Source organism: Poecilia formosa, unplaced genomic scaffold, assembly GCF_000485575.1.
Source record: "Poecilia formosa unplaced genomic scaffold, Poecilia_formosa-5.1.2 Scaffold262, whole genome shotgun sequence".
Lineage (NCBI taxonomy): Eukaryota > Metazoa > Chordata > Actinopteri > Cyprinodontiformes > Poeciliidae > Poecilia > Poecilia formosa.
Window position 1 is genome coordinate 908,396 of NW_006800201.1, and position 15,473 is coordinate 923,868.

Here is a 15,473-nt window from a genome sequence, read left to right on the forward strand (position 1 = left end):
AATAATAATAATAATAATAATTATGTGATCGGTATCGGTGATTGGTATCAGTGATGGGCCCTCATGGGTGATCGGTATCGGCAGGAAAAAACCTGATCGGCACATCTCTAATATATATATATATATATACACGTTGTTGAAACACAAAATGTAACATGTTGTGTTTTTGGTTCATTCCCAGATAGTCTAACATAGTCAATATTGATGAAAATGTTTTTGCTCTGTTCTGTTCTGCAGATGCTGCTCTACTGGAATATCCAAATTCTACAGCTTCTGAGGTGGCGTAGCTATCCGTCGCAAATGTAACAACGAACACTTCATTGAAAAAATAAATAGAAATGGGATGTTCATATTAAAATATTCTTTTATTTTAATTCTCTGTTTTTGAATTTTAAAAGTTCTTTTATTTTTGTTCTTTAAAGTAATAACTTTGTTTTTTAATCACACTTAAATTTTCATGTTCATTGCGTTCACTTCTGACTTGTCAACTGATAATTTATGTAAAGTTCATAAAGTTGTGCGTAAAATTGAACAATTTTAAAATGTCGTTAATAAAACAAAATATTTAAATTACCTTGAACATCATGTGTAATTCATCTTTTCATATAGTTGTAGTGGCGTTATGCATGTAATGAACAAAATAGGAAAGTAGGAATAAAGATGAGTTTTATGAGTAATTAAAATTGTACTTTATTAGCAATAGCAGTAAATCAAAAATAAAAATTAAGTGTAATTTAAATACATTACTAATATGTTAGTAGTATATTTAAAGTATATTAAAATTATATATTTAATATAATTCTGTGACAGAATTAGTACACTCAAAATATACTAATCAAGCTCTTGAATACTATATAAAAAAGTATACTTAAAGTATACTAAGTACTACTTGAAGTTGTTCCAAAAAAGTATGTTGAAGTATACTAATTATACTAAAAATTGTAAATTAATACTATTTAAATACTATTAAAATATACTAAGCACAAAAAAGTTGTTCTAAAATAGTACAGTTTAAGTACATTAATCAAAGTATGCTAAAGTATGTTAAAATTTAATATACTAAAGTATACTTTTTTTTTTACTAGGGGTTTGCTGTTGATGGACTCTGACCTGAACCTTCAGAGCCAGATAAAAACAGTCACAAAGTCAGCCTTCTGTCACCTGAGGAACATCTCCAGGATTAGAGGACTAATGTCTCAACGAGATCTAGAGAAACTCATCCAGGCGTTTATCTTTAGCCGCACTGATGACTGCAACAGCGTTTTCACAGGTCTGTCCAACAAATGACTCAAACAGCTGCAGCTGATCCAGAACCCTGCTGCTCGCGTTCTCATTAAAACCAGGAAGATAGAGCACATAACACCAGTTTTAAAGTCCCTACACTCGTTCAAAGAATAGATTTTAAAATACTGTTGTTAAATCACTGAACGGTTCAGCACCACAATACATTAAAGAGTTGTTGTTGTCGTATCAACCTTCCAGACCCCTCAGGTTCTGGTTCTGCTCTGCGTCCAGAACCAGAACCAAACGAGGAGAAGCAGCATTCAGCTTCTATGCACCACAAATTTGGAACAAACTTCCAGAAAACTGTAAAACAGCTGAAACACTTAGTGCCTTTATATCTCGACTAAAAACCCACCCGTTTCAAATATTGATTACTTATTTGAAACGTAATCAATTACAAATTTAGTGATGGCACTTGATTTATGTAATGTTTTGATTGTTGATTCTATGTTGCATGACTATCTGTTTTTGTGTTTGTTATGATGTAAAGCACTTTGAAATGCCTTGCTGCTGAAATGTGCTGTACAAATAAAATTTGATTGATTTGATTGATTGTTGTACAGGAAGTGAGGGGAGAACCACTCGGTCACATCGAGCATCAAAGACATGGCATGATACAAAAATGGTGACCAGATTCTTGAAAATGTGATTTCAGAACGTTTGAGAGAATTTCTATTTTTTTCCATTTTCATGAAAGAAAGGGCATCTTTTATCCAGTGAGTGTGTGTGTGTGTGTGTGGGGGGGGGCGGGATGGAGGATCCTTCCAATGCATCATCATCTAGCTAATAGTGTGAGAAACCCACAAGGTCATCAAAATGGGGTGGCAGTAATTGTTTTTTTCAGAGAACCCCAAATAAAGCAGTGAGTGGAAAAGGCTGTACTTTGGTCGAGGTGATTACAAAAAGTGAGTCAAAAACAGATTCCCAAAATTGAGATATAGAGGAACAGGTCCAAAGCATATGGCTGAGAGTGGCTGAGCCCAAACCAGACTTCACACAGCTTGAATCCACATCTGGAAAGATTCAAACTAGTTTACTTTTAGACCAGTGTACTCTATGGACTACTTTACACTGAATAATTCTGTGTAAATTAATAAATTAATAAAGAGTGGATGCATTTTAGAATAGTTTGCCACATTTCATCATCAATCTCTATGTTAAGATCATCAGACCAAGTAGTGCGAAGATGACTAGGCCTAGGAGGCAAATTGGACATTAAAAGGTGTATATTTTTGATATTCCATCCTTTGGAGTGGGACTAACCTCTAGCAATCCATCAGCCATTATAGAGGCAGGAATTATCAGAAAATGAAGGACATGGTGACGAATAAAGTGCCTAACTTGTAGACATCTAAAAAAGTGGCCAGCCAGCAGGTTAAAATTTGAAGATAAAAGCGTTTTCCTGTCTTTCACAGAAAAAAGCTTGTGGCTTTTTCACAGTCAAAAAAATCTCATCAATGATTGAAGGTGGAAATAGAGGATTGGAATTTAGTGGTGATAAAAGAGGATCCCAAAATATTGCATAATTTGAGCCCATATTCTAAGCCAATTCTTAACAATTACATGGTTAGTGTATGATATACGTAGATGTTGCTGGGGAAGGCATAAAAGAGAGTAAAGAAGCAGAGCTACATGAGGCCTCCTCTATTGGTAACCATTTGGGAGTCTCAGAGTGTGCACTGGGACACACATTGTGCAAATATTAACAGACCAATGACAGCATAACAAATTTGGGGTGGCAAACCCAAACATTTCTTTACTTTTCTCTTTCATATTCTAGGAAGTTTCTTGTTCCATAAAATGTGAAAAACTGAAGCATCAAGTATCTTAAAAAATGTTTTGGGATTAAATACTGGTATGTACTAAAAAAGGTATAGGAATTGACACACTGATTCTGCCTGCAAGAGAAAGTGGCAGCATGGACCAACAGTGTAAGTCGTAAGTCAGCTGGTCAAGTAAGGGAGTGAAATTTATTTTTAAAAGTTGCAAGTAATTCTTAGTCATATGGATTCCCAGATAATTAATGAGATCTTGAATGGTAAACTAGTAAGTGGGTAGGCTGTAGCTGCACAATTAATTGGAAATAATTCACTTTTATTAAAAATCATTTTATTTCCAGGTATTTGTCCAAAGTTCTCAAGCTGGTCTAATACCGGGGGCATGTATGACTCTGGGTCTGAAAGAAAAAGCAGCAGGTTGTTGGTATATAAGGGGTCTAGGTCACCTCTTGTAATGTAGTGCATAGGAGTGGATTTAAGGGCTGCAGCCAAAGGCTCTAGCAATAGCAAACAAAAGAGAGGAAACCCGTCTGGTCAGGGATGTTGATTTTTGTCATGATTACCTCCAGACGTTATGCCAACGTCTTTGCCAAACCTTGACATCTGTACAAAGCAATGAAATCAGGCGGTAGTTGTCGCAAACTCATGGATCCTTATCTTTCTTTAGTAGCTAGCCGCATTGTGAGTGGGAGAGCACCAAATTTATATGCCTCTTTAAGCATGTTAGCAGAAGGGGAAATAGTTTGTCTGAAAATACCTTATAAAATTCTGATGGAAAGCCATCAATGCAGGGCATTTTCCACTCTGCATTGATAGTACAGCATTCTTTACTTCAGCAAGTGTAAATAACTTATCTCAGTGGTTCTTAACCTTTTTTGAGGTACCGAACCCACCAGTTTCATATGCGCATTCACTGAACCCTTCTGTAGTGATAAATAAAATATGATTCCCCCCACCACTCAAATTTAAGACATAGGGGTGACCCAACTAGAGTCTAGTTGGGTCACTAGACTCTAGTTGGGTCTAGATCGCTAAGTCTTCTTAAAAGGTAGAGTCTCTGAGAACAGTTCTTCAAAATATACTCAGTGTTTTCAGCAAAGTTGAGCTGACTGTCCAGGAACGACCCAAGGTATTTGAAATTTGCCACAGTCTCAACGGGCTGGCCATCGAGAGAAACTGGAACCACTTTAAGGTCTTGTTTAGATCATTTAATTAGCTCTACATTCTTAAGAGAATGAAACATTAATAATAAACAAGACTTTGCGGTATTCTGATTTAGTAATGCAATTATATTAGTTGTGTTACCACCCCCACGCCACTAGAGGCAGTAGCAACCCCGAAAAGATGCGACTAAGGAGCAGATTTAGAAGTACACCGAAAGCTACAGAATTTGGTAAAAACTGTGAGCTTTGCTGAAGTAATTAAAGACACAAGTTCAAATCCATGCTGAGAGTGGAACTCCTTCAATCAGTGCTCCTCCGCAGCTCTGATTGACTAAGGAATGTAACGTGATCCTCTCCAGCAAGTGATGGCGAAGCAGGGCGTCATCACGAACCCCTGGGGTTCGATCGAACCCAGGTTAAGAACCACTGACTTATCTAATTCAGAGATTGTTTGTGGATCAATTGTAGAGATATTAAAATTATCATCTTTAATGTTTTTTCTGTGTTATTGTTATTGTGTTATTGTTTTCTTTTGTTGTGGTACACTGCACTAAATTAATAATGTATAATAATTTCAGCGCAGTTATGGATCTCTTGTAAAGGCAACATCTTTTAACCCCCAAAGGATGTGCACATCCACAAAACTTCTGGATATATGTACACCAAAATTTGTATTCAGACCCCTAAGGGGGGATTTTTCTGCCACAATTCAAGAGCACACATTTTCAGTCTGAAAATAGTATTACATGTCTTTTGTTCTCAAAACTTTAAATACTTTTGCTTACATTTTCATTTTGAAAGCAAGACTTTGTGTCTTTCTTCTCAAAACATGTAATGCTTGTACTCAAACCTTTGTCCTCATCCTGTTGCAGAACTCTCCTCGCTTTCGAAACATTTTCTGTTTGCTTTTGGAACAAAAATGCACCGTTGCCTGGCAACCTCTCAGCCAATAGAATGAAAGCGTTGTAATGAGTGCATTTGTTTTCTCCTAGCAGGTGTGTCTGTGTGACTTGATTGTAACAACCTGCACCACCCACTGGATGTAGAGAGAAACGGCGACCTCAGATTTCTGCATCGTGTTACTCTGTCTGTCTGTTGTTGGGTTTCCGTCCACCTTCTCTGTGGTGTGGTGATGTTGCAAGAAAAAGACTCTACATGTTACAGACTTTGGTTGAACAGCAAAGTTTTATTACAGTACTGCAGCCTAAGTCAACATGACCAAATTGTGAGAAAATCTTGGCCCAATTGTAGTGAAATTCCCCTGATCATTGGACAGCACCCTTTTTATAGGGTCACATGCCTGTCTTCCCGAAATGGGCATGTTCAGGTCACAGTGGCAGTATATCTGCTAATGCATCTGTAGTGCATATATGAAGCCTGCTTTTTGAACTCAGTGTCTCTTTTTCTCGGCTGGTCCTCTTACACATTACCAAAAAAGTCCTCGTGTGATCAGACAGCCATCGTACTCTGCATAAAAGTGCAAATTTGGGAGCTGTATTTTGGATTATTGTCTGGTTAAAATATCCTTCCCCAGTGTATTTCCAACTTTGTAAGTAATCCTTCAAAATTATCCTGAAGAATCTGCTGGTACTGAGTGCATCCATGTGACCCTCAACTTTAACAAGATTCCCAGTACCGGCATTGGCCACACAAACCCAAAGCATGATGGAACCTTCACCAAATTTTACAGTGGGCAACATGTGTTTTTCTTGGAATGATGACGTTATAAATGGCTTTTGGCCGCCGTACATAACGTCTGTTGTTGAGACCAAACATTAGATCACTTCATTTTATTCCAAAATGAAGCTGGCTTGTCCAAATGTGCTTTTCCATACCTCGAACAACTTGTGTGTGCAGAAAAGACTTCTGTCACATCAATCTCATGTTTGTGCAAAGTGTGCTCAATTGTTGAATGATCCACAGTGACACCATCTACAGTATGATGATGTTGTAGGTTTTTGGAGGTTTTCGGTGGGTTGTCTTTGACTGTTCTCACCATCATTCTTCTCTGATAGTTTTCTTGGCCTTCCACATGTGGGCTTAACAAGAACTGCCCATGTGGTCCTCCATTTCCTTACTATGTTCATCACAGTGGAAACTGACAGCTAAAATCTCTGAGATAACTTATTTTATCCTTCCCCTAAATCATAACATTGAGCAATCTTTGTTTTCAGATTGCTGAAAACAAAGATTTCAGCAAAATCTGAAATCTTTTGTAGTGCAAAGAAGTTGATCTCTTCTTTGCATCTCTGAAGAGTGGCAACATTGGGGCCTCAAACCCCCAAACATCTGGGGGTTTAATGACAACCCCCAGATTTTGTCATCTGGGGGTTGTCATTAAACCCCCAGATGATGACATCATCATCATCTGGGGGTGATCACCCCTCAAACATCTGGGGGTTTGAGGCCCCAAATGTTGTTTGGGGCCTCAAACAACATTTGAAAGTTGTTTGACACCCCAATGTTGCCACTCTTCAGAGATGTAAAGAAGAGATCAACTTGCAATTAAGGCAATTAATCACCTTAAACAAGGTGATTATTTTCAAGTTGTTCTCTGGATTGACTTCTCTTTAAGCTCCAACCAATAGCATGCAAAGTAGCATTGCATCTAGGAGTTTACGCATCCTAAGCTGTGGACTACAAAAAAATTTGCAGTCAAATGTTTCACAAATAATTTACGTTCCACAGAATACTCCACAAATGCTGAATCGCAAAACAGTTGGGAAGCCACTGTATTTTATAAGCATGATTTCTCTATGTGGATACTGAAGTCCACCCATCTATTATAGAAGTTGTAAGGGACGGTAGGGTCAGACGGTAAGTACTAGCATCTCTACAATAACACTGTGACTCTCTCACTATGGAACTTTCAAGCCTTTCACAGGATGGAAGGACAATATTATTCCTGCAGTGAGTTTTGGATCTTCTGATTTCCTTCCAGTTGGATGTGCCAAAATATTAAAATAATTGGAACTTGTAGGCCCCTTAGTCAGCCCTTTGATTGCAGCAGTAGTAGTAGTAGTTATGACTTGGCTCAGGTCTAAAGTCTGAACTCCTTAACCCTCCCACTCACCAAAGTAAATTCATCACCGTTATCCTCTTCTGTCAGAGTACAGTGCTTATAATTACTTTGAACTCCAGCCAAATATGTTGCATAGTAATACGTGTTCTTTTCTGTGTCCACAGGGAGATGGTGAATGCCTGGTTTGCTGAGCGTGCTCATACCATCCAGCCATCTGTCCCTAAAGAAAACTGTTCCCAGCAGCGAACCCACCAGTCCTCCTCAGATCTTTGCCCCTCTTCTAACTCCACCATCCTCTCTTCAAGCCTCACCCTCCTGGACAACCGCTGCCCCTCCCCTGCCACTGTACCGAGCCCAGCTCCTGGTACCCCAACTCGCAAAATCTCAGCTTCAGAGTTTGACCGCCCACTAAGACCCATTGTGGTCAAAGACTCTGAGGGATCCCTCACATTTCTGAGTGACTCGGAACGGGAACCCGTCCCTCTCTGTGGTTCGGTGATGGGAGAGGGTGGTGGTGATGATGGGAGTGGCAGGGAGGTTGATCGCTGCACCAGGCTGCTGGAGCTAGTAAAGGAAGTATCAAGTTATCTGGATGTGACAGCGCTCTGCCATAAGATCTTCCTACACATCAATGAGCTGATCACTGCAGACCGATACTCACTCTTTCTGGTAGGAACCGGAAAAGATACATTAATCCAAGCTCATGCTTATTTCACTCTAACACCTTATTTTTAAGTGGATCCCAAAACCAGAAACCACATTCAGAATGAATCCAAAAGTTTTAAATCCAATGATTTTATTGCCACAGTAGCACAGATTGTAATATTTTTCAATGAGATGTAACATTGTTAGCTTACTGTTTTTTAAATTTCTCACTGTGCAGTGCATGTTATCCACGAACGCTTAGCACAGTTTTCCCCAGAAAACTTGCTAAGGTGGTCGACCGTGTTTTTGTATAAAAAGATGTTAAGCTGACAGGAAATATAAAATTTTACTGGGTATTTATGTTACTGGCAAACATTGTCGACAACAAACACAGCAAATCAAAAATGCTATAAATGCTGTCATTTTAACACAGACCACAGATATAGAAATGTAAGATTTGTTTATTAAAAATATAAATGCTATTGGATTTGATTTAGTGGTTGCAGCAAAGATAAAATAAAAGATTTCAAATTGTTTAATATTTAAAATTTTAAGGAGCTGGCAAGTTTACTTTGTAAAAATTCACAGCTATAGTCTGATGCTGTGAGCTTAATCTTTAAGATTGAGTTCTGTTTGTTCACAAATACATTTCAGTAAATTACAATTATTACTGATTGCTTTTAAGGTTGGTCATTTAAACAAGGCCCCTTTTCCCAGAATTTAATAAAGGTGTGCGATCCACACCGAGGTAAACTACAGAGATCAAACTGCGACAGCGTGCACTGGTGCCAGCAGTGTGATTGGTGCACGCTCCCCTCCTGGCTTCATGTCTGGAGGGGATTCTGTCCTGCCAGTGATATATGCAGCGCGGCAGTCTGGCTTATTTAAAAACAAAACAAATTATTATAAAAACAAAAACAAGCATTGCTTAGCCTGGGAGAGAGGTGGGGGGTGTTCTTATTCACTGGGGGAAATTCTGAATTTAGTGAATGTTTGCAGATAAAGTTCATCGAATGTCAAGATAAAACACCATGTCTGCAGACATTCAGCCAACAATGGCTGTATGATGGCTGGACATTTGCTGAATGGTCACACACAATGTCCACTGAACGTTTAATAGTACGGTACTTAATTTTGCCTTTCATTGAACATCGTCTACAAACATTCACTGAATGTTTATGTTCAGAATATGTTGTCTGAACATTCAATGCTTCCTGCATTGTCCCTACATAATTAACAATGCTCACAAGTTCTGAATTATATTTTCGGATTTCTGGGAAAAGGGCTTAATGACATAAGAAAATACCTTGAATTTCAACCTTCTGCAAAAAAAATCTAGGTTTCACTTCAGCTGCACCTTGTACTGGTACTGAAACATTTCATGGAATTGTCGAAGAAATAACACATCCAAGAAATTTACTCAATCATTTACTTCAACACTTAGCATTCTAGTTATGTAGTCAACACTTTTTAAGGAAAATGATTGTTTGTTTAAATAAATATGTGAATATTCATCTAAGTAAAATCACAAGATTCCTAAGAATTGCTTAAGAAAAATTTGTTTAAAAATGCACTGGGCGGAGTTGTGTGATTCAGAATATTTTATTCACTCAGACACGGCCTATTACTTTAACCCAATATTCTTGTGTTGCTTTTCATGGATTTGGTTTGGAGTTTAGTGTAGAAACTTTGTTTAAACATTTCTTGGTTACATTATTTTTGTTGACTCGATTAATAAGAAACAAAGTTAAAACATGACATTTCAAATAGCTTCACTCTCTATAACTATTTCTATGTTACAATTCTATTAAAAATGATTTTCCTTCCAACCTGTTTTGTCACATCAAAGTTATGAGCTTTAAAGTATTCCATTAGAATTTTACAAGATCGACCAATCCACAGGAGTAGCTGATTTTTTAGCATAAGGAAAATTCCGCATGATTTTTACACAATGTGCAATGTTAAGCTCACTTTATTTTAATACCCACTGGCAACTCGAGACCATGGTCTTTAGCTGTTAAAGGGTGGAGGGCCTTCTCTGGGTCAGGGATGGGGTCTTGTCCTACTTCTTTGTAAAATAGGGCAGAAATTTATGATTGCTTAAGTAATCAATTACTTTATCAATTATTGGACAACTAATCAATTAATCTGATTAATTTAAGATTTTTCATTGAATTATTTAAGCTTATTTTACACAATATTAAAAGTACATTAAAAGATGAAAATGAAGAAGTCCATCCATCAAATTTATGTGTGCAGCACGTCACCTACAAACAAAAATAAAAAGGCATGAAAAGACCATAAAGTCAACAATTGAGAAACCAATAAAAATACATTTTGATGAGTACCATCATCAAGATCATTAATGTGTAACAGACCAGGTTACATAATCACAGGAACCTGAGGTCAGGTTTTTACTTTATTGTGGTACTAAGCCGCTAAGTGATTTATAAACTAACAATATTTTAATGTCTCTGAGCTACAGGGAGCCAGTGGGATGATTTTAGAACTGGGTGGTGTGCTCTATATTCCTGGTATTAGTGAGAACGCCATCAGCAGCGTTCTGGATCAGTTGCAGCTGGAGGGTTAGGGTTAGGGTTTTTGTTTTGGCAGACCTGAGAAGACGTTGATCCGGCAGAAACATCTGTCTTTTAATCCTGGAAATGTTCTTCAGATAACAGAAGGCTGACTTTGTATCGGTCTTTATGTAGGGCTGGGAGATGTATCGAGTATACTCGATGTATCGCGAGTTTTTCTACTTATGATTGTTAAAATGGCTATATCGCAACCATCCAGTATAAATTGTTCAAATAATAAGCTTTCGCCATCAAATTTATGGTTTATCTGACAACCTGTGAATGTATCACTAGTCCCTCGCCCCTCCCAACTTGAAAATATTCTACCAATCACACTGCGCGGAGAAAACAAACAACATGGTGACAGCGACAGTTTGGCGAGCCGTGAATGAGACGGAAACTGAAGAGGAATGAGATTAACTAGTCTAGCAACGAAGAGAAACAGCGCTGGATTAATAATTTGGTAGTAGTTCAGATTAGTTCAGACCCCACATGTTCGTCACAATTGCTCTTGGTACTCTTTTGACCCATATGCAAACACACTTAGAAGAAGGAAGCAGAATTCAGAAAAGTTTATTAAAAATTAAAGATCTGAATGTGGAGTTATGGTCAGGCGGATCAAAGTCAGGAGGATTTGGCACAAGGAGATTATTTAAAAAAAAAAAAGAAATTATTTCCTTTATTTAACTAGGTAAAATCCCAGTAAGATCCAGATCTCAAGAATTACTTGGGCAGAAATCTGCAACACACAACAACCTGGTTACATAACAGTAAAATATATGGACAGGTTTAAAACAAATTTAAAAAACTGTTTAAAAGCAATGTCATTGATTAATAGAATCATGTTGCATGAGTTTAACAACTGCCCAAAAAAGTTCCAAAGAAATAATATCCAAAATCTTTAGTTCAGACTGGAGCTGATTAAATGCTGCAGGAGCCAACACACTGAATGCTGCCTTCACGTGGAACATGCAAAAGATAAAACAATGTTATTGGAGCATAAAGAATAGAAAGTAACAGATTGTTATAGGAGAGAATTTAAGTAGGTTGGAGCCAAGGTGAGTAGAATTTTATAAATCAGGATCAAGTGCAGAGCTGGCCCAAGCCTTCACCCTAAACNTACATTTATGCTAACAGCTAGGAACACAAAGGTAATATAATTGGAAGCAAAATTATACATGGTGTTAGGACTGGGGGATGTGAGGAAAATCTAATATCCCAATATATATTTTGCTATATCATGATACACGATACATATCACGATATTCTTAAATGAGCTTCAAATGTTATTTTTAAACTATAGACCCCTTGCAGCATGATTTCACCCATGCAAGTTTCCATCCCCATTTCCCTGCTAGACTTAAATGTAATCTCGATTATATGAAATAAAAAGGGATGCAGTGTTTTGCTATGAACTGTCCACACTAAGACTAGATAACAAGGTCAGAAAAATGTTTTAATTAAGAAAAACATAGCGAGGGAGAGGGAAGTAGGTCAGTTGCTTGCTTGACTTTGACAAACGTAACATACGTGTTGTGGAATAAGTTATTTTGGTTCATCTTAAAAATAAAAAAGGCGACCTACACACAAACTGACAGATCATCAGCAAAGAAGGTGTTTAAATTAGCTAATCAGCCACCATTGTGTTAGCTTAGCTAAAAGCAGCGGTAACTAATCTACCACAACAATCACTTATTTGCTTAATACTCGCAAAATACACGTCAAGCCTAAAAGCCCAAAACTGTAAGGAATGAATGTTCTTTTCTATGTGGGGGCAATGTTTGAGTATTTTCCTGATACATAAAGTTGCGTTGATGTCAGTTGCTATGGCCACGAGTCTGCATGTATTGTAAAGCTAACACGGAGAGCGAGAAAAAAAAGAATAAGTTTTGCGTTATTTTTCCCATTGCAGAGCACTAAATGAATCATACCTATGTCTCCAGGTTTCACTTTAATGGACTAGTTCTACCGCGGCAGTGTGGCTCTAAACGGTATGTAAAAGAACAGTCTCATTCATTAGGTAGTGAAATAAATTTGTGGTTGAACCTTTTGTGGCAATAGTTTTATAACATGTTTCACAAATTGCCTCATTTTGTTCGATATCCTCCATATAAAATCTGAACTACTACCAAATTAATCCAGCGCTGTTTCTCTTCGGAACTAAACTAGTTCATCTGATTCCTCATCAGTTTCCGTCTCATTCATGACTTGCCAAACTGTCGCTGTCACTTTGGGTGCGTTCACACTGCAACCTGAAGTGACCCAATTCCGATTCTTTGGCAATTTCGATTTTTTTGCCGGGGCCGTTCACACTGCCAGTAAATTCAACTGTATGCGTTCTGCAGTGTGAACGGGCAAACGCCCTCTACCGCATGCGCAGTAGAGGGCACAATAGTGTCAGTGTCCTCAGTGTTCTGCCAGCTGCCATAAAAAGAAGTGCTCAGTGTTTGCGGAAGTAAACATGGAGGCTAATGGTGGAGCATAGCTTACATATTTGAAGTTGTTGTCCAGCTGGAGCAGCATATTAACAACTTAATCCTCATATAATCCGTCATAGTTGTTGTTAGTTGTTGTTTTTCTTCCCTCTTGCGCGTATCAGGACACAGAATAGTGAGATTTGTTGAGAATCAGTGACGTTCAGTTCGGATGAAGGCGACCTGAACGTTAAGTCGCATTTGAATCGGATATGGGTCACATTCGAAAAAGAATCTGACCTGTGCTGTTCACACTGCCATGAAAAGATCGGATACAGGTCGCATTACGTCAAAAAAAATAGGAATTGGGTCACTTCAGGCTGCAGTGTGAACGCACCCTATGTTTGTTTTCTCCACACAGCGTGATTGGTAGAATATTTTCAGGTTGGGAGGGGGGAGGGGCTAGTGATGCATTCGTAGGTTGTCGGATAAACCATACTTGCAGTGAATTTAATGGTGAAAGCTTATTATTTGAACGACAATTTATACTCAATGGTTACGATATAGCCATTTTAACAATCGTAAGTAGAACAACTCGCGAAACATCGCCCAACCCTACATGATGTTTGTGTTCATTTTATTTATTTTTAAAACTTTATTTCTGATTTTTAACACAACAATGAACACCATTCAAAATCTGACATCAAACAGTAATTTGAATAATAAACACCAAACAATAAATGACAAAATAAAAACCAAAAAGATAACAAAGCACACAAAAAACCCAGAAAATATTTCCATACCACAGTAGGTGGATAAAATGCAAATAACTAAAGAACAAACAGTGGTTACAGAAAATAAACAAAATATAAATTAACTAAACAGAAAGCAAAAGAAAAATGGGGCATCTATTATATTTTGTGCTACTATAATTGTTGTAAGACTTAGGTAAATGGTGTCCCTAATAAAAAAAACATATTCTTTAGTGTATTTCAAACATACTTACATTTGTGAAAATACATTTTAAATATACTGAGTATTAAGTGTACTACCTATAAATATATATGAAGTATACTAAAAGTATGCTTGTACCAATTTCGAAATTATAACTTTAAACATACTTAAATATAATTGTACCAAAATACACTTTTAAGAAATATATTAAAAGTATACTTTAAGTGAACAAAATATGTATTTGCTCAAGTGTAAATATACACTTGCGCTGGTGTATATTTAAAAGATATTTAAAATATCTGTCAAAGATATTGTGTGTATATTTTAAAACATGCTCAAAATAGAATTTTTTAAAATTCACTTAATGCTTACTTTAAATGATTAATTTCAGTGTGTTTTAAATTACATCCCAGTGTATACTTTAGGCTAATAAAGTGTGCCTTTCAGGTGGCTTAATAATCTTGTACTACGTTTGTTAAAATGGAAAAGAATAAAAAATGATAATCCTGATGTAATGTTTTTTAACAAAGTAACTAATGTGTTCATGCCTCAAAATATCAAACATTGACAGTTTAGTGACAGAGGTGCTACAACAAAAACAATACCTGTCCTTAATAAATGTAGCATCTCTCTGAATATGATCTGTTGTTTTCAGTTTTTTAACAAAAACACGGAAGCTGTCTTTACCCAATCCGTTTTCAGATGTATGATGAAAGATCCATGAGTCAGTAGCTCCAGTTCATACTCCAGACCAAATGATGGCGGTATTCCACACTTTCATTTTTTTTTGAAAAACGCCATAAAAAGAAGAAAAGTCTTGACGCTAACATACAGACGTTCAAATTTCCATTTTTACTCGCATAATAATATTGCCTTAAAAGTAGAGAGGGCCTTGATCAGGGGTGGGCAACTCCAGGCCTGGAGGGCCCGTCTCCTGCAACTTTTAGATGTGTCTCTACTTTAACACACCTGAGTCAAATAATCAGGTCGTTAGCAGGACTCTGGAGAACCTGACTGCACTTAGGAGGTGATTCAGCTATTGGATTCAAGTGTGTTGGACCAGGGAGACATCTAAGAGTTGCAGGACACCGGCTCTCCAGGACCAGGATTGCCCACCTCAGGCCTTGATAATAGTTACTAATTTTGGTAAATTCAAGCTGGTGACGTCCTACTCCAAATTAGACGACAACACAACTGGACGATAACCGATGGAAATGAAATGTGTGTCACGAAAGGAGCCCGAAGGGATGGAGGCTGCTAACGTCTTGCTAGTTGGTGGTAAGTTTGCTTATTTATTATCTTCGTTCAATTATATACAGTGCAGGAAATATATAAACAAACTTATGTTGGTTTCATAAATAATAATCTTAATTTTTACATTTTTGTTCATTATCTAACAATATTAATGTCTATTTTAAATTATTAAACTGTTGTATTGTGTTTGCTTTTTGTCAATATTGCAGGCTAATGTTGGTGACCAAGCTTTACAAAAAACATTCAACATCCAGTCAGAGAATGGTAGGTTTATTTGTTGGCATTGAATTACATTACTAACACATGCAATTAAACTTAGAAAATGTTCTCTAATATGTCACTCAAAAAAAAATTATAAAAAAAATTATATATTTAGAATTTCT

General features: G+C 37.1%; 1 protein-coding gene across 1 annotated transcript in view; it reads left to right on the forward strand.

The window, feature by feature from the left end:
- The window catches only part of LOC103150779 (cGMP-specific 3',5'-cyclic phosphodiesterase-like), a 49,403-nt gene that overhangs the window by 7,097 nt on the left and 26,833 nt on the right, over window positions 1-15,473 (forward strand). Inside the window, exon 2 of the mRNA XM_016680911.1 lies at window positions 7,412-7,916. Coding sequence (XP_016536397.1) covers window positions 7,412-7,916 — 505 coding nt within the window. The remainder of the gene's footprint in view (window positions 1-7,411; window positions 7,917-15,473) is intronic.